A 22,793-nucleotide genomic window follows, 5' to 3' on the forward strand; every position below is an offset into this window, starting at 1 on the left:
TTCAATTAGACAAATTGTCATCCAGACCAGAGCAGTGCTAGGAGAGTCTGATTTGGATCAATTCACATCTAGTCCAAGGTTATCTAACCAAAGTTAAGTTGTCCTGGGGTTATTCTTGAGGGATCTTTGGGTGTATATGTTGGCTTCTCCTCTAAAATGCAGGCTGCTTGAGGCTAGGGCCTGTTTAATTCTTTTTTTGTGGGGGGGGGCCCAGGCAATGGGGTTAAGTGACTTGCCTAGGGTCACACAGCTAGTAAGTGTTATGTGTCTGAGGCTGGATTTCAACTCAGGTCCTTCTGAATCCAGGGCCGATGCTCTATACACTACACCACCTAGCAGCCCCAGCCTGTTTAATTCTTGTATTTGTGTCTCTAGCACTTGGCTTTGTGCCTGGTACATAACAGGAACTTAATAAATGTCTGCTGGTTGATGGGTCATCCTCATTATCTCAGGCTAACCCTTGGTTCATACCTTAACTCCTTTGAATAGCATCAGCTGTCCTGGAATTGGTATGGCTTAAGGTTCTGGTGAAGGCATTTCATAAATCTAGAATATACTATGCCTAACAAGACCATCCAGCATAGCAGCACAGGCTCCTTTCAGTCCAAAGTCCAATAAGAGGGCAGTGGGAGGAATTGATGATGAGCCTAGAAAATCATTCTTCTGTGAATTCCGTCATAGTTTCACATACATGCCTTTGGCCTAGGAAATCCATAAGGTAACATTTTCTACGATTATGGTTAGATCTCATTTAATACAAACAAAAATAATCATATAAAGTAGTCACCTTATTCAATTTTTTAGTATTTGAAGTTATAATTATGTAAAATATGGTCATTGGTTCCAGTCCAATTAAAATATTCAATGCATATTTGAATAATACATTTGAATAATGTGACCACTTCATAGAATTCATTATTCACACTAATTGGGACTTGGATGTACAGTTATTGTTGTTCAGTCATTTCAGCTGTGTCTGATTCTTTGTGACCCCATTTTGGGTTTTCTTGGCAAAGATACTAGAGTGGTTTGCCATTTCCTTCTTCAACTCATTTTACAGATGAGAAAACTGAGGCAAACAAGGGTAAGTGACTTGACCAGGGTCACACAGCTAGTGTTTGAGGTCAGATTCAAACTCAGTAAGATGAGTCTTCCTGACTCCAGGCCCAGCACTCTGTCCCACCTAGCTTCCCCAAATTCTTTAGTCAGTCAAGGAGAATAAATGTGATGTTTTTCTCTCCATGTGGACAAAAACCTAAATGAAAAGATGGAACAATGTTTATTTCCTTCTGCTAACTTTATTTTTGCCTGAAATCTGCTTGAATGTGAGATCAGCAGTTATGGCTCATCTCATATTGCATAGTATCAACTTATGCTCATGTTCTACTGGGTAACTCTTTGCTAGCTAAGTGGTCCTCTCCCTAGTGACTTGAAAGAAACAATGCCCTTCCCCATTTCCCTAAGTTTACATCCCCTAGATTACCTTATTTATCTGATAGCCCTGGCATATTAATTCCTCAGGTGCTGATTTAGTAAATCACCTTAAGCAGAGACTGAAAACCAAAGCATCACAGCCTATACCTGGGGTGGGGAACCTGTGCCTTGAGGCCACATGTGGCCCTCTTGGTTCTCAAGTGTGGCCCTTTGATGAATCCAAACTTCACAGAACAAATCTTGAGGACCTGGAGAGCCACATGTGGCCATTTAGGTCCAGGGAAATGGAGATTTTCTCTCCCATGCCCATTCTGTTAGCGTTATTGTAGAAAAATACAGTGTTATACATATGCTCATTGAAATGGTTCAAGTATCAAAAAGTTGTATTAAAGAATTGATGGAAGAAAATTATTAAAATCCTCCTCCTTTATTAAAAAATAAGGTAATATGCAGTGTGGTACTCTGAGGAAAAATGTTAATGTATAAAAGAAAAGTTTTAGGAGGCTGTGCAGTTTATTTGAAATATAAGATGTAAGAGTAACGTAGACCAAAAAGTATCTGTGGAATGAGTGGCAAGGGACCCAAATAACATCGTATCACTGCAGCAAGCTGGTAAAGAAGAGATGAAAGTAGGAGATAGATGGAAAAACAATGTTGTACTTATAACATGTGCATCTAAATGTCATTTATGCTAAGTGACATTGGAAATTTGTGTGATTTGAGGAAGCTTTCTTATGATTTTTAACCCTTCAGATTAATTTATTTTGCACTCATCAAATAAAGGGTTGTGTGACAAATTAGTGACAAATCTAATTGATGAAAGGTAAGGAAAGCAGATAATTAGTAATCAGCTGTTAAATATATTATATCATTATCTCCTTTCATCTGAAGTTGCGCTCTTATGAGCAATGAGTGAGCAAGCCATGACACATTCCGAAGAAAGTGGGCGGGGAGGAAATTGCAAAGCAGTGGTGTAAAAAATATGGATTAGTCTTCTGTGATTTAGCAAGCAGATCTTTACTAAAGTAAGGTATAGCTTACTCTAATAGGTTTACCAAGATGAGGACATGATCAAACATGTTTCCCAAGGGAATTAGACTAGGTCAATGTTGTTCAGTTTTGTCACTATTATATAATTATTAATAATAATAAATAGCTAGTCAGTATATGGTGACTCAAGGTTCGCAAAGAGCTTTACAAATATTGTCTCATTGGATCTTCATAACAACCCTGGAAGGTAGGTATTATTATCCCCATGTTATAGATGAAGAAACTATAGTAGATGGGTTAAGTGACTTGTCCAGGGTCACACAGCTAATAAACATCTGAAGCTGGATTTAAACTCATCTTCCTGACTACAAGTCCAGCATTCTGTCACATACTTTGAGTGGTCTAAGGCATATTGGCCTTTTACGTATCATAAGTTTTTAGTTCAGAGACCTGGATTGAAAGTCTTAAATTAGCAGCCATAGTTGGGGAAAGCTTATAAATTCTTATATATGTTGACTGAACATTAACACAATTATAGTCCTTTTCCTGCTGCCTGTCTGGACATAACTCTAACTGCACAAAAGATAATGAAATTTTTTAAATTTTCTCTTGAATGAAATGTTAATGGGGTCCTCATTCCTCTTTGTCGTTTCTAAATCATATTAAAACCTTTATACCTGTCATGGATGACTGATGACTGATAGTTTTCAATAGACTGTTGGAAGTGCAATACACAATATATGTTTATCTGTGTATACCTATGCATATATCACAGTAGAATTATTTTAAAAAGTTTTATTGATGCCTTTTCTTTTTATACCATAAGCATTTCCCTTTAAACTCTTCTTTCTCCTTTTAACTCTCTCTTGTAACAAAGAAAACATTTAAGCAAAACCCTCAAACCCAGCAACTGTGTCTGATAGCATCTATTACATCCACACCTCAAAGTTCCCATCTCTATACTGAGAAGTGGAAATGTGTTTCATCAACTGTTCTCTGAGCCAGGACAGGCTGCTACAATTAATCAAAATTTGGCTGTCTTTTAGTGTCATTTTCGTTTACATTATTATCATTGGGTATACTGTTTTCTTTGTCATTTTTATTTCACTCTGTACCTGTTTGTATGTTCTATGTTTCTCTGAATTTCTAATAATTTCTTTCTTAAAGCACACCAATATTCCATTTGTTTAGCCATTCCCTAATTAAGGACTTTGTTTCCATTTTTTTTGCTACCACAAAAAGTGTTGCTTTGGATATTTTGGAGTTTTTTAGGATTTCTCTCTCTTACTTCATTTCAGTATATGCCCAGTAGTGGGATCATTGGGCTAGATATAGTGTGTGAATAGTTTAGTGTCTTTTATAGTATTGCTGAAAACTGTTCCAGACCAGTTCTGAGCTCTACCAGCAATGTATTAGCATTACTGGCTTCCCACAACCTCTCCAACATTGACTATTTCCATTTTTGATCTTATTTTAACTTTGAGAGGTGAGAGATGAAACCTCAGAATTATTTTAATTCACTTTTCCTTTTTTAATGACTTGGAAAAGCATTTCACATGGGTTGAACCATTATCTAACAGCATTATCATGATTAACTGTTTATGATGAAAATTTGAAACCATGTTGCTTACCCTTCAGTCACTGTCACCCTTCTACTAGAACGTTAGCCTCTGTCCTTGGAACCAGTCAGGGGTCTGTTAGGTGAACTTGACTTATCTCACCTGGAACTATGTTACTTCCCAGCCATTTCTAAACCATGCCACAAATATATCCCCCCTGCCATCCCACCATATAGCTTCCTTTTATGTATTGTCTTCCCTCATTAGAATGTAAACTTATCGAGGGAAGGGACTGTCTTTATTGTATTTCCTAGTCCTTAATACAGTGTCTGGCACATAAAAAGGACTTAATAAATGTTTTATCATTCATTCATGATATTTAATTTTTATTTAATACCAGCAAGTCATCTAGAATAGAAAGGTTACCCAAGGAGCTTGAAAAATATGTAACTATTATTTTCTCAGTCAAAAAGGGATTTCTAAAATGTGTCAAGCAGCATAAGCCAAATGGTGTCTACTTACTTTCCCACATACCAATGTGAAATGAAGTGGAATTGTAATTCTATAAGGTATGTTGCCACTTAAATATTTTACTTGGTTGCTACTTTTATGTTATTCATCAATCTATCAACCTTAAATATCTGAGGAATCTCCTTCTGCTACTCACAGATATGCAGGCAAGACTATTGGCAAAGCCCATGTTGTATTCTTTTGGTTCCAGTTTCTGAAATGTGTCTGTGCCTGTGGGAGTGGAAGGGAAATCTACAAGTATGAGGTAGTGTTAAACTTTTCCCTCTAGTTTTCTATCAATTTTGGTTGTTTTGCAACTTCAAAATTTTGTCTCATGACAGCATTATTTTCTTTCTCTACAAACTGCTTTGTAAAGGTCCCTAATGGTAGAATAAGTTCTGAGATTTTTAATGCAAATCATGTGATTTGTTTTCTGTTTGTATGCACTGGAACTCTCTGTGGTAAGGCTACTTACTGGCTTAGAGATTTCATTGATTTTCCATTATAACTGCAAAGGAAATGACCCATCCTGGCCAGAAACTAAGTGGAATTCCACAAAAATTCGAGTTACTCTTAGAAGAAAGTCTGGTGAACTCTATTTGAGTTCATGCATATTTGTTTAGTCCTAGAGACAGAGATGGCCTTTTTAATTGTAAAATTGAAGGAGGCATATTGTTATAAATGGATTTGTATTGATTTTTTTTATATCACCAAAATTTATCTTAGTATTTCCTCTCTTCCCCTACCTGGAGAGCCATCCTATATGAAAAATATTTTTAGAGGAAAAAATAAAAGAAGAGAAAAAACAATGAGCAAAACTGGTTAATACATTAAAAAAAATCTCAAAATATGAGTAGTGCACCCAAACCGTATGTCTCCCATCCCTACAAAGGAGTGAGTTGGGGGTGTCTTCTCGTATTTCTTCTTTGGAGCCATTGTTATTCTTCGTAATTTTACCACATTGACTTTCCATGATTTTGTCATTGTTCTTTCCATTTATATTGTTGTAGTTATTGTGTTGTTTTCTTGCCCTGGCTACTTCACTCTGCAACAAATTATGTAAATCTTTCCTTGTTTCTCTGTATACATCGTATTCCTTGTTTCTCAAAGCACAATAATATGTTCGAAGATCCCCTTTGGATTCATGTGACCATTCAAATGTAAAATTGGCAATTCTTTCACAGATTTTTGTTAACTCACCACTCTGATCCCTTCCCCTCATTTTACAATCGAGGAAACAAAACAAAAGACATTCAGTAACTTGCTGAATGTCACAGCTTTTAAGTAAGTGTCTGAGTCAGGTTTAGGGATCAATTCTTCCTACTCAGAAATCCAGGGTCCTATCTAAATATTCATTGTTTATTACTGTTGCTTTTGTAGTATGGAATTTTCATTTCATAAACAGCTGTGCAAAATCATTTTAGTCAGCATTTTGTTTAGGGGAAAGTAGTGTTTTGTCTAGCTCCCAGGAAAAGCTTGCCTGCTTTAGCGACAGATATTTTTCAGAAGAGCAACAGAAAAAGTCAGCTGCTACCTGTGTGTCTCTAATATGACCTCTCTGAACTCTCAGTCCCTGAGAGGCTGGGATATGCTATTACCTTATTTTAAACTGATCTTTTAAAAATGATGATGCAAAGTAGAAACATCAGGACCACTTTCTCCCGAGTCATCCAGATTGGTTAGGGAACATCATTTCATCTTTCTAGGCCTCAGTTTTCTTCTCTGTAAAATGAGGAGGTTGGGTTAGATGACCTATAAATTCTCTTCCAGCTCTTAATCTATGATTCATTGATGATGATGACTATAATTTACATTTATGTCAGACTTTGTTTATAAAGGGCTTTACAGTTGTCATTTGAACTTCACAACAACCTTGTGAGGTAGGTATTATTTTACCTTCTTTTTATAGATGAGGAAACTGAGTCTGAGAGAGGTTAAATGACTTGCCCAGGGTCACATAGTTAAGTAAAAGTCTGATGCAGTATTTGAACTCAGACCTTTCCGACTTCAAGTCAAGCACTGAATCTCCCTTCCCTTCCTTCCCCCTTATTACTTTTTAGAACTTTGTAAGACTTGGCATATTTTTGGCTCTCTTGGTCACCAGGTGAACTCTGAGGTTTACCTCCCCAGAAATTCTGCATATGACAGAACTGCTTAATTAACACCGGCCCCTCCAGCTGTTAGAGCTGAGACGCGTGCAGGGTGAGGACTAGACAATCTGGGAGAGGTTGCGACTGGAACCCTGATTATCTGGTGGAGAGAGCTGCTGGGGATCAAGGGACTGATGAGGAAGGGGCAGAGGGACAGGACTCAGTGGAAATTATGAAAACACGTGAATATCTTATAGGCTAGAACAAGAGAACAGGTGGTGGACTCCATGTAAGTAAGTGGAGCCTCCCATCTAGGGTTTAGATCAGGCCAGGGAGAACCAACAAGAATCAGATTCTGGGAGCATTTTGAACTGAAATCTACCTCCTGCCCCCATAGCTTTAATTCATTCATGTAATTCTGCCTTCTGCAATGTAAAAGGTAATTCTAACCCCTCTTCCATATGACAGTCCTTCAAATATTTGAAGAGTTATCATATTGTCTTTTCATGAAGCTGAATATTTCCAATTTTTTCAACTCCTATGACTAAGTTTTTGATCCTATCCTGGCTACCCTTCTCTGGCTATGCTCCAAATAGCCAATATTCCTCCTAAAGTCCAGTGCCTAAAACCAAACATTCTAAACATGATCTGAATAGCAAAGATGGACTAGAAACTCTGATTTGGACACAATGCTTACAATAACAACCTAAAACTTGCCATTTTTTTTTGACAGAGACATCCTTCTGTTAGCTCATACCAAACTTGAAGTTAACAAAGACTCCATTTTAAAAATATCATCTGCAGTCTAACCAGGCCTTCCCCATCTTATAAACTTGAATGCCAGATTTTGCATTTATCCCCATTACATTTCATCTTGCCAGATTTAACAAAATGTTTTAAATGCAGTTTCCATATCCTCTGGATTAGCTTATCCTCTCAGCTTTGTGTTGTCTATGAATTTGATAAAGCATGCCACCTATGCTTTCCTAAAAGTTATTTGTAGAGAATAACAGGAACGAAGCAGTGTGCCATAATGGAAGGAATACTAGCCTTGGAGTCAGGAAGGCCTAGGTTCAAATTTTGCCTCTGATATTTACTGTGTACCCCCTGGCAAGCCATTTAATCTCTCTGATTCTCAGTTTCCTCATTTGTAAAATGAGGGAATTGAACTTAGATGGCCCCTAAGGCCCCTTGCTATGATTTTTTGAGGACGGAGCTCTATTGCACTCTAATGGATTCCATTCTCCAGGTTGACATTGATTTATTAATCAACACTCCTGGGTACCAGATAGGAATCCACCTCCCAGTTCTATCATCTACCACATCTCCAGCTTGTCTGCAAAGATATAGTAAAAATCAATCCTTTCTGAAACACACGAGGTAGAACCTAGGCATAAGCTACCAGGTATAAGTTAGAACTCAAGATGCAGTGACTAAAAATGGAGATCAAAATCCAAGTGGAGAGTGATTGGGCAGTGCCATCAGACTCCAGGGGAACTACTTCTCTATGACATGTATAAGCTGAAAAGATTTCTCATATAGATAATACCCTTGACTCCTCAGCTTTTGCCATATTCATTTAGAATATTAAGTAGAACACATCATAGGTTCAGACCTGGAAGGTACCTTGAAAGTCATCTAGTATGACCCCCACAATTCATTTTACATACAGATGAGGAAACTGAGGTATAGAGAGGATAAGTAATTTTTCCAAGGTGAGGAGTGGCAACAGTAGCAGGGTTGGAATTTGAACCTAGATCTTCTCTTCTAGATCTAGCATTCTTTACCCTGTACTAAAACTCCTACTTGCAGTGAATTCAGTGGGACAGTAACCAGAGGGCAGCTGGTGACTCAATGGATAGAGCTCTGGGTCTGGAGTCAAGAAGACCTGAGTTCAAATTCAGCCTCAGACACTTACTAGCTGTGTGACCGTGGGCAATTTACTTAACCTCTGTTTGCCTTAGTTTCCCCAAATGTAAAATGGGAAGAATAATAGCACCTACCTTCCAGGGTTGTTGTGAGGGTCAATTGAGATAATATTTGTTAAGTGCTTGGCACAAGGTAATAGCTCAATAAATACTTGTTTCCTTCCTTCCTTCAGTGGCCAGGAAAACAGATGAGCTAGAAAACCACCCAGCATGATATGGACCTTTGGTAGAAGTGAAACAACAGGTTAATCCACCAAATTGACTAAGGAAGCCAAGACAGAACCCCCAGTTTGCATTGTGAACAGACTTATTGGTCCCTAACATCTCTCTCAGGGGGCTCTAATTATAACAAAAAAATTCAAAATAAAACTTTTTTGAGGTGGGCTATTCACATTTTCTCACTTGTAAACAGCTATAGCATTTTACTAAGAGAGTTGAGGATAGCAGAAGCCTTTTGTCATATTTTGAAAAGAGAACAAAGTTATCACCAACCCAAATCATATGCTATATAATGTATGATTTAGATCAGCCCAGGGATAATGAATGAGAACTAGGCTTCAGGGACTTGTGACAGATGCAAAATCCAGGAGTTTAGGGTAGTTATGGAGGAATTACCGTACTCTACTGACAGCATGTGACAAGTCAGAAAGCCTGTGCTGAAAAGTTATCTGTGTTTGTGAGTCAACCACTTGTTATCTTTGAGCCTCAATTTTCTTATCTGTAAAATGGAATTAATAATACTTGTACCGTCATGTAACAGGTAATCACTGTGAGAATTGTACTTTATAATTTTAAAGCACTTTGTGAATCTGGGTATTATTATCACATATGACTGCAGAGTGAGTTCTATCACAAAGAACTAGAGAATTCTTTACTCTTGGTGTTTTACTTGTGAATTAATCACATATAAGGAAAGATGAGACTTGAGAAACCTTAGTTCCCAGAGGAGAGAAGTTAGAAAGGCATTTTAGCAAAGCTGCCAACTTGAAAAAGAATTCTTGAAACTGTGGAGCAATCGTGCTCCAATAGATAAAGGTAGAAAGCAATAGCAGCATTTTGGACAAACTGTAAGAGTGATCTGTCTGCTCAAGGGAAGAGAAGATGAGCAAAGGTTAATGCTTTACTTACTGTGACTCTTCCCTATAACCCATTACTTAAAGAATTGGAAATTGAGGGGATGCCCATCAATTGGGGAATGGCTGAAGAAGTTGTGGTTTATGATTGTGATAGAATATTATTGTACAATAAGAAATGAAAGTAGTATGGTTTCAGAAGAGCCTGGAAAGTCATATATGAACTGATGCAAAGTGAAGTGAGCAGAACCAGGAGAATATTATACACAGTAACAGCAATATACAGTTATCAACCATGAATGACTTAGCTATTCTCAGCAGTACAATGATCCAAGACAATTCTGAAGAGAATTGTCCACCTCCAGAGAAAGAGCTGATGGAATCTGAATGTAGATTGAAGAATACTTTTTTAAACTTTATTTTCCTTTTTTTTTGTTTGTATGTTCTTTCAAAACATGGTTAATATGGAAATATATTTTACATGACTGTACCTGTATAACCTATATCAAATTGCTTGCCTTTTCAAGGAAGGGGAAGGGAGAGTGGAAAAGATTTTGGAACTCAAAATTTTAAAAAATGAATGTTAAAAATTGTTTTTACATGTAATTGGAAATAAAGTAAAAAAAAAAATAACCCATTGCTTACCCAGGGAATCCAAACCAGGAGGCATCCAGTTTTGCTCTTCTTACCTTTTTGTTGTTTTGTTCAATCATTTTTCAGTCATATCTAACTCTTTGTGACCCCATTTGGGGTCATATTCTTGGCACATTCTTGGCAAAAATACTAGAATGCTTTGCCATTCCTTCTCTAGCTTATTTTACAAATGCGTAACTGAGGCAAATAGGGTAATTAAGTGACTTGCCCAGAGTCATACAGCTAGCAAGTGTCTGAGGCTGGATTTGAACTCAGGAAGATGAATCTTCCTGACTTCAGGCCTGACACTATTCATTACATCACCTAGCTTACCTTTTATATCAGTGAATTTATTCTTTCCAAAAACACATCATGCAGAGGCATTTCTGGAATCCCCTGAACCAAATCTCAAATGCCTTAGTGTCTAGGAAGCTGCTGACATCATCTGAAGAGAGTCGGTCAGTCAGTCAACAAGCCCCCCTTACCTCCTTTTTAAGTACTTATATGTGTCAAATACTCTATTAAGTATTGGAGATGAAAATAAAATGGCAAAAACAGTCCCTGCCCTCAAGGAGCTCACATTCTAATAAGGAAGACTGATATATCCTAGGTAACTAGGTACATAAAAGATATATTATATATATACATATATAATATGTCTTTTATACACACACACACACACGCGCGCACACACACACACACACACACACACACACATATATATGAGAGAGAGAGTGAGTGAGTGTAATTTCAGCTTGGGGGACTGGGAAAGGCCTCCTCTAGAAGGTGGAGTTTAAGCTGAGTCTTGAAGGAAGCTGGGGGAACTAAGATGAACAGGTAAGGAGCCAACATTGCCCAAATGTGCAGTTATAGAGATGGGAGGTGGAGTTTTGTATTCGAGCAACTACAAGTAGGCCAGTGTGGATGGATCAGAGTTCATGGAGGAAAGTAAAGTTTAAGAATATTGGAAACATAGGAAGGAACCAGGTTGTAATGGGCTTTAAATGCCCTAAAGAGGGTCTATATTTGCTTCTAGAGGTATTAGGGAGCTACTGAAGATCTATGAGCAGGGCAGGCACATGGTCAAGCCTACACTTTAGAAAAAATCACCTTGGCAGATGAGTGGAGGTTGGATTGGAGCTAGGAGACACTTGAAGAAGGAAGACTAGTTAGAAGAAGGCTATTGCATTAGTCCAGGCAAGCTACGATTAGGGCCTAAACTAGGGGTATAGCTGTGTGAGTGGGTAGAAGAGGTCATGTAGGTATGAGATATGTTGTAAAGATAGAAACCAAAAGATTTGGCATTGGATTAAATAGATGGACTAAGCTAAAGTGAAGAATAAAGGATTGGTTGTGAGCCTGGGTGACTGGAAGGATATTGGTGCTCTTGACAGTAATAGGGAGGAGGGAAAACTTTGCAGGAGAAACATCGTGATTTCTGTTTTGGACATGTTGAGTTTGAGATGCCTGTTTATATGAGGTTGAGGTGTTCAAGAGACAACCCTTAATGGGTGACTGTAGCTCAGGAGAGCAAATGGTGCTGGATATACAGACCTGGGAGTCATCTGCATAGAGATGATAATTGAACCCTTGGAAGATTAGATCACCAAATGAGATAATCTGGAGCAAAAAGAAGTGGGAGCTCCAGGCTGAAACTTGGAGCGCAACCAGTTAAAAAAAAACCAAAACAACACCACACTTTTAACTTGAATCTGCATTGATACTCTCTTTAGTCTAGACAATCAACAAAACAATAAATCAAGCCTTAATATATAGCTTGCCAATTTCTCAGTTTGCGGATTGCTGAGGTGTAAATACTCGTACTAAAAACAATCCAGTTAGAGCTGGCTCAGGTACACCCCTATGTCACCTGCAGTTAGTGGCCATGACATGGATGAAAAACTAGTAAAGAAGTCTGAGGAGGAGCAGTTGATTAGATAGAAGAACCAGAAGAGAGCAGTGTCCCCAAAACCTAGATGGGGAGAAGACCCAGGAGGAAAGATGATCAATTCTGTCAAATGCTGCAAAAAGTTGAAGAGGGATGATGATTGACAAAAGACCATTAGATTTGGCAGTTAAAAGATCATTGGTAACTTTGGTGATGGCAGCTTTAGTTGAAAGATGAGGTCAGAATGCAGACTGCAGAGGGTTTAGAAGAGAGTGAGAGAAGCGAGGCGAGATACAAAACGAGAGCTAGTAGTGATGGATCAATCAAGTGAGGATTTGTAATGATCATGATGATGTGGGTATGTTTGTAGGTGGCAAGAAAAGAATCTATAGATAGGAAGAGATCTCAAATAAATGTGTCATAACGGATCAGGAGTTGAACTTAGGTTCAAATTCTAACTTAGACTCTTATTAGCTGTTTGACCTGAGGCAAGTCACTTAATTTTTCTTAGCCTCAGTTTCCTTGTTGGTTAAATGGAGAAAATAATGACACCTATTTCATAACTTTGTTGTACGGATCAAGTGAGATAATGCATGTAAACTGTTATATAAATGTGAGTTATTATTGTTATCATTATTATTATTATCATAATCTTAAATAGGTCCAAGAAGTTCTTAACTACCACCAGGACCCCTTCAATTTCCAAAATGGCTCCCAGTTTAGAGAGCCAACCAATTCCAAAAACTCACTGCCATTTCTGAGTATGAGTCTCTGTAAGTTCCTTAGAGCTGTTTAAATCTAATGGGTAGGGCTCAGTACTACCACTGCAACCCTGGGATTAGCTCCAGTCTGAAATGGAACTTTTGTCATAGTTTGCAGGCCAGATTTAATTTGTCCCATTCTAGACCAGGGTGAGGAACCTGTGGCCTTCTAGGTCCTTGGGTGTGGCTTACAGAGTCCAAGTTTTACAGAACAAATCCTTTTATTAAGGGGATTTGTTTTGTGAAGTTTGGATTCAGTCAAAGGGCCACACTTGAGGACCTAGAGGGCCACATGTGTCCTCGAGGTCACAAGTTCTCCACCTCTATTCTAGACTCTCAGGGTAATCAGTTTCTTGAATTCACCCTGAATTTCAAGGTGTCAGTAGGTAGTCAATGTCCTAAAATAAGATGGCTTTTATCAGGAGGAACCTGGAGAAGTAGGTTTATTTCTAACTCACTTCTAGTATCACCAGATGCCTTTCTATTCATATATCGGGGTTCTGGCCTCCTGGAGATTAAATAAGCTATTTCTCTATACTTTTGCCATCATTTGGAAAGATGTAGCAAAAGTAGTATTGGGGTCTGGCTACAATTTGGAATACAGAGGAATTCTTTCAATTTTTCTGAGAATTGTTACTTTCTTTGCAAGGGTGGGAGAGACAAGGAAGGCTGTGGAGAGAGAACCAAAAGTAGTATTGGTCCTGCTGGCTTCAGCAATGTAGTTTCCAGAAGTAGCTATGTACACTATGTCTATATGTGAGGGTTGGGATCCCACAATGGGGTACCACAATGTTCATGAGCAAACAGAATTTGATGGCCAGAGATATAGGATTTGGAAGTGAAAGGGCTCTGGTGGTAGTGATGTCTGAAGCAAATGTCAAGATCGTTAGCCAGCTTTATTCATCAGAGAACTGAAAGGCCAGGCTGTGTAAAGAAGATGTACAGGAGCACAGTCAAGACTGGGGCTGCTAGTGGAAGGCAAGGTCTACAGATCAGGAACCAAGGGTTTGGTATGAGATAAACAAGAAGAGAGTGAGCTAGACAAAGAGGGCTACATTTTTCTATATTCACTCTTACAGTCACATTTTAAAACTTGGCTTTCTATAGCTACCTATAGTTTCCAAGTTCTCTCAAATTCTCCATAATTAGAGAATTACCAACACAATTGCTGTTCTTATTATCTTCCATAATTGAGTTGAATTGAAATGAGTAACAGCTGTAAAACCTCTAAAATTCTCCCCACCATAATTTTATACCTAATTTTTGTTCTATCCTCCATTCAGGGTCACAGCAGACTTAGATTTTCTTGTGACTTTCTGCATCAAGTAACAAACATTTATTAAGTGCTTCCTATATATGTAGGCATTCTGTAAAGCTCTAGAAAAATAAAGAAGGCAAAAACAGTTCCTCATCTCAAGGAGGTTACATTCTAATAGGGGATTGGTAACATTTTCACTACGTTCTATAGTAAATACTTATTCATTCATTCAACAAGTATTTATTTAGCACCTACTATGTACTAGGCACTATCCTAGCATAGGGATACACAGAGAGAAATGTAACATATGTTGACTTCAAGGTGTTAACATCTTTTTACTTAGATCTTACTTTAGGCCCCCTTATAGCTATAAGAAAAGCTCTGAGGCAGCACAAAATAGGATATGAATTAAACCTCCACATAGATTTCACTCTAGGGAATACTCTTCAAAACCATGGTAAAATTCAGAAATGTCTCCCCTCTTCCTCTTATCCTAATTTAGGTTTTTATTTTAAGACACTCTGAGACATGTAGATTGTGTCTACACACTCAAAGTGAAGTGGTAAATTGAAGCAATTATATGGATGATTCAAGGAGAAAAAAAAACATTCTTGCTTTAATTACTGGGATATCTTTGGCTAAAATTATATTGTCTTGAATTATGCAGATAATCCAGATAATTCCTTTAGAATTCTGTTCCAATAACTTGTTCATGGCACAGGGGTGACCCAGGCTTCTTACACTGGCAGAACCATAAGCCAAGCAGGTCCTACCAAGCTGGAAAAACATCTAGTATGAATCCAGTGAAAAGAATATATGTGTAGTGTAAAAGCCAGCCTGATTAACTTGGGAGACACTCATCATCAACAAAGTTAGCTTATTAGGCAGTAAATTTTTCTTCTGACGTTCAGGGAACTCATGAACACCATCCACTAAGATGGAGACAGGGTGGTAGAAGGACCCTACCCTACCAATACTTTCTGGAAGTATTTACATGTATATGGAATATGTATATAGTTTGAATTATATACTTAGGGAAGAGACCTGATAATTATTTAATTTGTAATTAGGTTAGTTTACCAATGAAGAAACTGAGGTGAAGACATGAAATGACTTCTTCAGGGATACACAGCAGCAAAGTCAAAACTAGAATTTGGGCCTCCTGATTTTTCTCTTTCTGGAACTCAATGCCAATTGCTTCAGTTTTCTACTGTACTTTATTTAGTATGCATATCAGAACATTAGCATTTCTCCATAGTGTTGTCAGGGTAGGTAAATCTCTTTCAATCTGTTGCTTTTCTAAAATGATGCTTTCGATGGTGTTTTAATCCAGGTCTGGGCATGTGGTTGATCGAAAAAGACTAATGTGTTAGTACCAGTTCTGGAAGAGTTGTGCTCTCCTTAGTTATCATAGCTATTGTTGGTGAGGCCTATTGCTTTACGTGACTGTTGCTTTATGTGACTCTGCTTTTTGTCTCTGGGGGTTGATGTTTTCAGAAATATTCCATTTGAAGAATAGGTCCCATTTCCCAGGTCTCAGGTCTGAGCCCTAGTCTACAGGGGTCAACCCTCTCAGACACTGCACTAAGCACTGGAGACTGCAGCCAGTGTATTCAGGCTGATGTGGATGAGTGTACATGGTATACTTCAGATTTGCAAAGCGCTTCCCAGGGCTTCCTCTTGCTACCTTCTTACCTCAGTTTGGCAGGTGAGGAGACAAAATCCTTAGACATTAAGTGACTTTCCCAGAATCATCAAATCAGTGAATTGCAATGTCGATATTAGGAATCACAGTCTCTGAGTTTCTAGGTCATTGCTTACTCCCACTGAGTCATGCTGCCTCGGTTTGTCTTACACTCGGTCCCTCTTGGAATTCTTTCATTCGGCCATACAGACTTCTTTTAGAAGTCCTGAAGACTTGACTTTCCCTGGTGATTGACAGAAAGCTTTAGTTGATGGCTTTCTCTGGGAATGAAGACAGTTCAATAAAAGCATTTGAGATTTGTATATGAAAAGAAAAAGGGGGAATTAATTTAAGCTCTTACATTTGAATTGGCTGTAGCTGGGAGGAGGGGAAAAATCAAATCCCTAAAAACAGTTAAAACATCGGTGTCTAAATAAATGAAGAGACTGCTGATTTCTGTTTCAGACCTCACCAGGTGGGTCACAGAGTTGTTTCTTCCCCCATACTTCCTTCCCCCACACCCCTTTCCAACCCTCACTCCACTCCCCACCCCCTAGCAAGGCATAGTGATTTTTAGAAAGGATAGAGCCATCGGAAAGACATCTCACTATCTGTTTCCTGCTGTGACTTTGTTTGAAATGACTTAGTGCCCTTTTTATTTAAATCACAGTTTATCTGTGAAGTAAAGATGTTGGATGCAGATTAATGTATGTTCTCCTGCCTCTTTACACTGTGTTCATTGGAAATGCGGTCCCTCCCTTCGCTCCTCCCTGCCTCCCCCTCCCAAATTACGAGTTTAATAAAGGCGAACAGTTATGCTCAGAGCAGTAACCATTCTGTGATTCCAAACCGTCTTTTGGATCTTGATAAGTATTTATGGTGTGTAGAGAAACACAAGGGAAGCAGGAGAGAGCTCTTGGCTAGGTAGAATCCTCTGACTCGTCATCCACTATCAAGAAGCCTCTTCTAAGTGACTGAAGCAGGGTTGCTGAGCCAATCAGAGGGCTCTTTCCTGGCTCTGTCATCAGTCCTTGGTTCGGGAAGGGTTTTGCTTTTATGCTCTGTATTTGGAAGGCAGATAAAATGCCAGGTCTGGACTGCCTCTAGGGATAACCTTTCCCTCTAGGATGTGAAGGAGTAGCATCTTGGCTGGAGAATCCACAGAAAATTGATAAGGCAGGCTCAGTACTTCAGCACAGGCCTTTTCTACCTTTTGACCCAGCTGTGGTTTTGTAGCAATTTTGCTTTTGTCCTGAAAGAGGTGCTTTGGATTATCAGAGCTCCATGTACGACAATTTGTACCTGCATGGATTTGAAGATTCGGAGGCGGTAAGAATTTTCATTAGCCTTTTCCCTCGACCCTCCTACTACCCCCTTCTTTCTCTCCCTCCCCCTCTCCCCATTACTAAAAGCCTAACAGGCAATGCAGGAAACATGGAGCTGAGATCAAGCATCGTTCCGATGTTAGCTGACTGCTCTGTTAATGTATCATATACAGTTTATAGTCACCTGAAACAATCCTCTATTACATAATTTCTTGTCAAGCAGTTTTTTTTAAATGAGATGACAACAGAGATTTAAAAGATTATAGGTCATCTTGATATATAGATTACCCAGTTCACTTTGCTCTGACAAGGTGTGACTGCTTCCTTATAGAACCAGTTTTGTTTTTGTTTTTAACTATGCAGAAAGCTATTCTAATGAATATACATTTTATATCAGCAGAGTTAATAGGAAAAGCCCATTCATTATATAATACTTATTTTGAGCTGGCATGAATGGGGAGTTCCTGAGTTGCTGTCTGGGTTATTTGCTTTTTGAACAAACAACTCATGCCTATCTATTGCTTCTTTGTTAAGAGAATCAGATGCATGTGTCTGTGATAATATAATACCGTAGTACTGTGTCACAGTGGCAGTGTGTAGGGCTCATATACTCTCCCTAGAATGCTCACAGACATTTGGATTAGAAAACTGGACTTTTTTTTTTTTAGCCTATTCGTCAGGCTAATAAAATCTGTTCAAATCTGGGTTATAATGGTCACTAAAATCTCTCCCCCCTCCCCAATCATGCCAATATTGTGTTAGGTAGCTTTGAGTCAAGAACAGGGATAATTTCCTGGTTCTTTCCTCTGAGTCTGCTTTTGCTGGTGGTAGTTCTTCCCTCTTTCCTCAGCAGTTACGTAGAAACCTTGCAAGGCAGAATTATTTCTTATTTTGGGAGGCAAGGAAGAGGGCATGCTGTGGGGAGTCTGCTTTTATATGAACACTGTGCTATACATACTGTCACATATTGAATAGAAATATGTTACATAAGGTTATGTGGCTAAACACAAAATAAAAAGATTATAATATAAACTAGTGTATACGTCAATGCAGACGCATGTACCAAATGATGTGATGTCCATGGGAGGTAAAATCCTCAGTTCAGATAAGGCATTCCATTCTTCTGCCTGCGTGCTTTAGTGGGCACCAACTTTAATTCTGCAAAGTGTAACCTCTCAACATGTTGCCCAGTGCACTAGTAAATTATCCTGCTGTCAGTTTATTTGAGGGGAGAAAATTTGAAACCCTTGCACCTGGAATAGAGAAAATACACAAGTGGGAGTTAGGGGTGGGGTGGGATGGGGAAATGTAAAATACAAGTATTTGAATTTTGCAAATCAGCTTCCCCAGATCCTTCCCAAGATCTGATTATTTTTATAACTCTTCTCTCTGCACTCAGTTATGAAATATTTAATGCCTCATTGAATTTTGTACTTAAGTTTTCTTTTCTACCATTAATTCTAAACTTGGGCATCCCATGTACACAAATGGATTGGAGTTATTTCAGAGGTGCCTCTCAAAACCACCTCTGTTATTAACAGAATCAGCTAGGAAGTAATATTTCCAGCTCTACGTTCTTGAGAGCTGTTTAAATTCCTGATGCCCTGGTTCAGAGGGGAGCCATTATAGGTGTGAAGGCATTTTTTTTTCTCAGCCTCATAGGACAGTGTAGCTTGCCCTGTAGAAGGGGAAATTAAAACTGCATTGACTTGGTACGACTCAGGTAGCCAAGTTGCTGGATAGTGGGTTGGTACTGCAGTGCTGTACTGTTGGTGACTAAGTGGTTGCCAACCACCAAAGAGCCCTTGGGTTGAGCAGATCTGCGGAGGTGAGGAACATGGGGGAGGCCTGTGAAATGGAGGAATTGATCAGGTGAATCTCTGATTTGGGGTGCTTTTAGCTGGGTGGGTTAGAAGATTTTTTTTTCTCTTACTTAGATGCTGGGGGAAAAAGAAAATATTCAGGAGGTTGAACTGTCTGTAAATGCTCATTTGAGTTTATTTGTTTTTATAAGGAAGAATAATGTGATGTGTTACCCAAGATGGTGTGAACAGAGCTTCAAGCCAATGGAGAAGACTAGGCCTAAATAGCTGTGCCGATGAAGTGAAAAATACAGCCACACCTGGAGTATTCACATCCTCAGCAGTCATTCTCAGTGCAAATGCATTTATGGCTGTAAGTGTGTGGGTTTGCACAGATTAAAGCAAAGCACTCCAAACAGGTTTGGTGGATAGGAATGCAAAGGCTTTACTCAGATGGTGAACTGCAGCCAGATAACATATAGACACTGAAGGATGAGTACTGCTGCACTTCCTTTTTGGGGGGTTGGGAAGCCATCCGCCGTGGCCTACTACTCTGTGCTATGGGGAGGGGTTTTTTTGGGGGGCTGTTTGGTGGTGGTCTCCTCCCCCCCCCACATATGACAAATGACTATGTGGCCATTCAGTAAGCCTGTAATAAGCCAGTGTTGCCTAGGGATAGATGATTTATTCTAAATAAGATATTTTATTGTACAGAGAGCAACTCATATTATTGCAGTAAATTAGAGGTCTGATCAATCCTCTTTTGTAAGAGATGTACATATGTGTATATTTTAAATTTTTTTCCAGCGGGTTGGCAATAAGTTTTTATACTAGAGCTATTTACTTTTTGCCTCTGTGTGTTTTACAGAGAAAAAGGTTAAGGCTCATTGATATCAGCTGAAGTCTGGGAGTTTCATGTTCTTGGGTCCTTACATGACTTTGAATAAGTCACTTAAACTTTGCCATGGTTTCAGAGAATGTGATCCTGTTTGTTTTGAACTAAGATCTGAATGATTCTGTGTATAAGCTGAGTGCCCCATGCCTAGAACACACCATTATATGGAAGCCAATGTGCTCAGCACCTAATGGACATCTTTCATCTTATGCTCCATACCTTCTTCAGGACAAGTTCAATGGTTAGACCAAGCTAATTAGAATCAACTATCAGTATATGCAGATATTGGATAAGGAGTTTTTTGATGCGGGCTAGGTCTACACACCAGTGCCGGGTTTTTTAAAATGTTCAGGCATAGACAGCTATTGCTGTGTGTTAAACTACAAGGCTACTTATCTCAGTCTTGGTGGCTGAGGTCTGTTGCAGCAACTGACCCCACTGTATACCACAGATTTTTTTTCCTGATTTACTAATAATTTAGGCAAGTGATCACTGCAGGGCAAATGTGTGATTTAAATGGAAACTCTATATATGTTGTTTGACATTAGTGGAAATGCTCTAGGAATAGAATTTATTTGTTGGATGATACACAGATATTTTTACTGATGGCTCAGGCTTTGAAACCACAACATGGATATTGTTGCAACCTAAGTGCGAAATGGTGAAATGATTTCAGTTTTCAGGGGAGGCAGTGAGGTACAGTAGAAGGAGAACTAGATTTGGAGTCACAGAAGATCTGGGTTTGAATCCTGACTCTATTAATTATCAGCTGTGTGACCCAAGGCAAGTCATATCATCCCTCTTGGCTTCAGTTTCTTTGCTTACAAAATGAGGAGGTTGGATTTGATGACCTCTGTGATCAAGGTGTAAGTCTAGGATACTATGGATTGTATATTAAAGCCCTTGTTAACTTTACAGTTGTTTTCAGCATCCATAGCCTGGTTTCACTGATGAAACTACAGTTGTTTCCATATTTTTAAATTTTTAATGACTTTGAGGAGGAGGCTTAGACTTTCTCAGTAAACGAGATGCTTAGATTCAGGGATACACACTGCAGAAGGAAGTATATTCTTTAAGTATTTTCCACTATAAGAATGAACTAGTGAGCTATTTGTATTGATATTATTTGATATTCCCTGAGCACAAAAGATGAACACCTAGATGAAGGTGAATTGTACACAGTTAATAGGATATGCAATAAATGTATATATAAATATAATCAACATATTTTCTTTATCATCTATGTACCTGCTAAAGTAACTACTTATAAAAGTTTAAAGATTCCTTTGTTAGTCTATAAAAATATTCTTTCCATATAAAGTATATCAATGCACATGTCTGCACATACATGTACATTTTTCTAACTGATGATTAATGTAAGATGTACAATTATGAAACTTTAGAAGGAAAATTAACTACTTTTGATGATGAAACAAGATCCTTAAGACTGTTAATAAGCATACTTTTTAAGGCAAAAATGCAAAAAAAAATTATTGCTCCAAAAGATATATCAAAATTCTTTTAAATATAGATAAATATTACTATGTAGGTGTGACAGTGGCTAGAATGATGGATTTGGAGTCAGAATGATCTGGGTTCAAATCCTGCAGCAGACCTTTACTTATTATATGACCATAGGCATGTCACTTAAACACTCTGGGCCTTAGTTTCCTTATCTGTAAAATGAGGAAACTAAACATGAGGACCTCTAAGGCCCTTACCAGCTCTTCATCTATGATCCTATAAGGAGGATGAACCTCAAAGAAGAAAGATTTGAATCCTCTGAAACATTTGGAAAATTCCAATTTGGGCTAACAAAAAAGCTTAATTTCTTTTCCAAACAACATGAAGGCAAAAATCAAGAAAAAAATCACTTGTGGTATGAGAGATGGAAGGAAAGAGGGAAGCATTTGCCTGATACTATGCTAAAAACTCAACAAATATTATCACATTTGATCCTCACACAAACCCTGAGAGGCAGGTGCTATTATTTCCCCCATTTTACAGCAAAGAAACTGAGGCAGACAGAGGATAAGTGACTTGCCCAGGGTCATATAGATGGTAAGTGTCTGAGACTAAATTTGAACTAAGGTCTTCCTAACTCCAGGGGGAAAAGTATCCTTTATTGTATGGGAGACAAGAGGATCTCATTATTAAATCAAAAAGTATTCCCTGTCCATCTTAAAAAAATACAAAGATTTATTAAAAACAAACAAACAATCTAAGTGTTTGAGCTGGATCCCTGTTGTATCATAGGTTAGAAGAGAAAACCAAACATTTCTTATCTTCTGTTTTGTTCTGTAAAGAGTAAAGCTGAGAACATAAATTTATCCTCAGCTTGTGTATTCTTAGGGTTTGTGAAAAATTTGCTAGGTTAAAGATTTGCAGAGCCTTCTCTCCAGTTACCGTAGATTTCTTGGAACTGCCATAATTAAGAGTTATTAAGATGGGTTCTAGATGTAGTTGTAGCAATGATCTTGTTCATTATCAAACTGAGAAGAAATGAAAGGCACCTCAAATTGATCATGGGTTCCTTGGTCACTGATTAGAGGTCTTGGAACCACCTTTTTATTTTCTTCACTTCTTTAGAAAGTGAGATAGGTGGTATGGTCACTTCTTGCTTTCTTCCTCCTACTTTCTTGTTCTCCCATCTGATCTCTGCCTGGGAATCATTCTCTTTAATCAATAGCCAATTTAGTTCAAATGTTTATAAAATAGTGATAAAGAAGTCACAGTTGATCATATATGGTCAAATTAGCTTCACCCTGATCCAAAGCTACAAATTGGTCCTAGACCATAGGAGCTATTATGTGAGTTATGCAGCAGCTCATAGAGGGGACTGGAGTAGGAAGGCATAGGACCATAGATCTTAGAGCCAGGAAGGACCTCAGAGGACATATAATGCTTTATGGTTTGCAAAGTGCTTTACAAATATTTCATTTGATTCTCAAGGTAATCCTGAG

The 22,793-nt window shown here is 38.4% G+C and overlaps 1 protein-coding gene across 1 annotated transcript in view; it reads left to right on the forward strand.

Annotated features, from left to right (window-relative positions):
- Window positions 1–16,874: 16,874 nt before the first annotated feature.
- CACNB4 (calcium voltage-gated channel auxiliary subunit beta 4) overlaps window positions 16,875–22,793 on the forward strand; it is a 152,617-nt gene continuing 146,698 nt past the window's right edge. The window contains exons 1-2 of the mRNA XM_027835137.1: window positions 16,875–17,137; window positions 19,148–19,308. Coding sequence (XP_027690938.1) covers window positions 19,303–19,308 — 6 coding nt within the window. The 5' untranslated portion in view covers window positions 16,875–17,137; window positions 19,148–19,302. The remainder of the gene's footprint in view (window positions 17,138–19,147; window positions 19,309–22,793) is intronic.

This window comes from Vombatus ursinus, unplaced genomic scaffold (assembly GCF_900497805.2).
Source record: "Vombatus ursinus unplaced genomic scaffold, bare-nosed wombat genome assembly UNPS02014813.1, whole genome shotgun sequence".
Taxonomy (NCBI): domain Eukaryota; kingdom Metazoa; phylum Chordata; class Mammalia; order Diprotodontia; family Vombatidae; genus Vombatus; species Vombatus ursinus.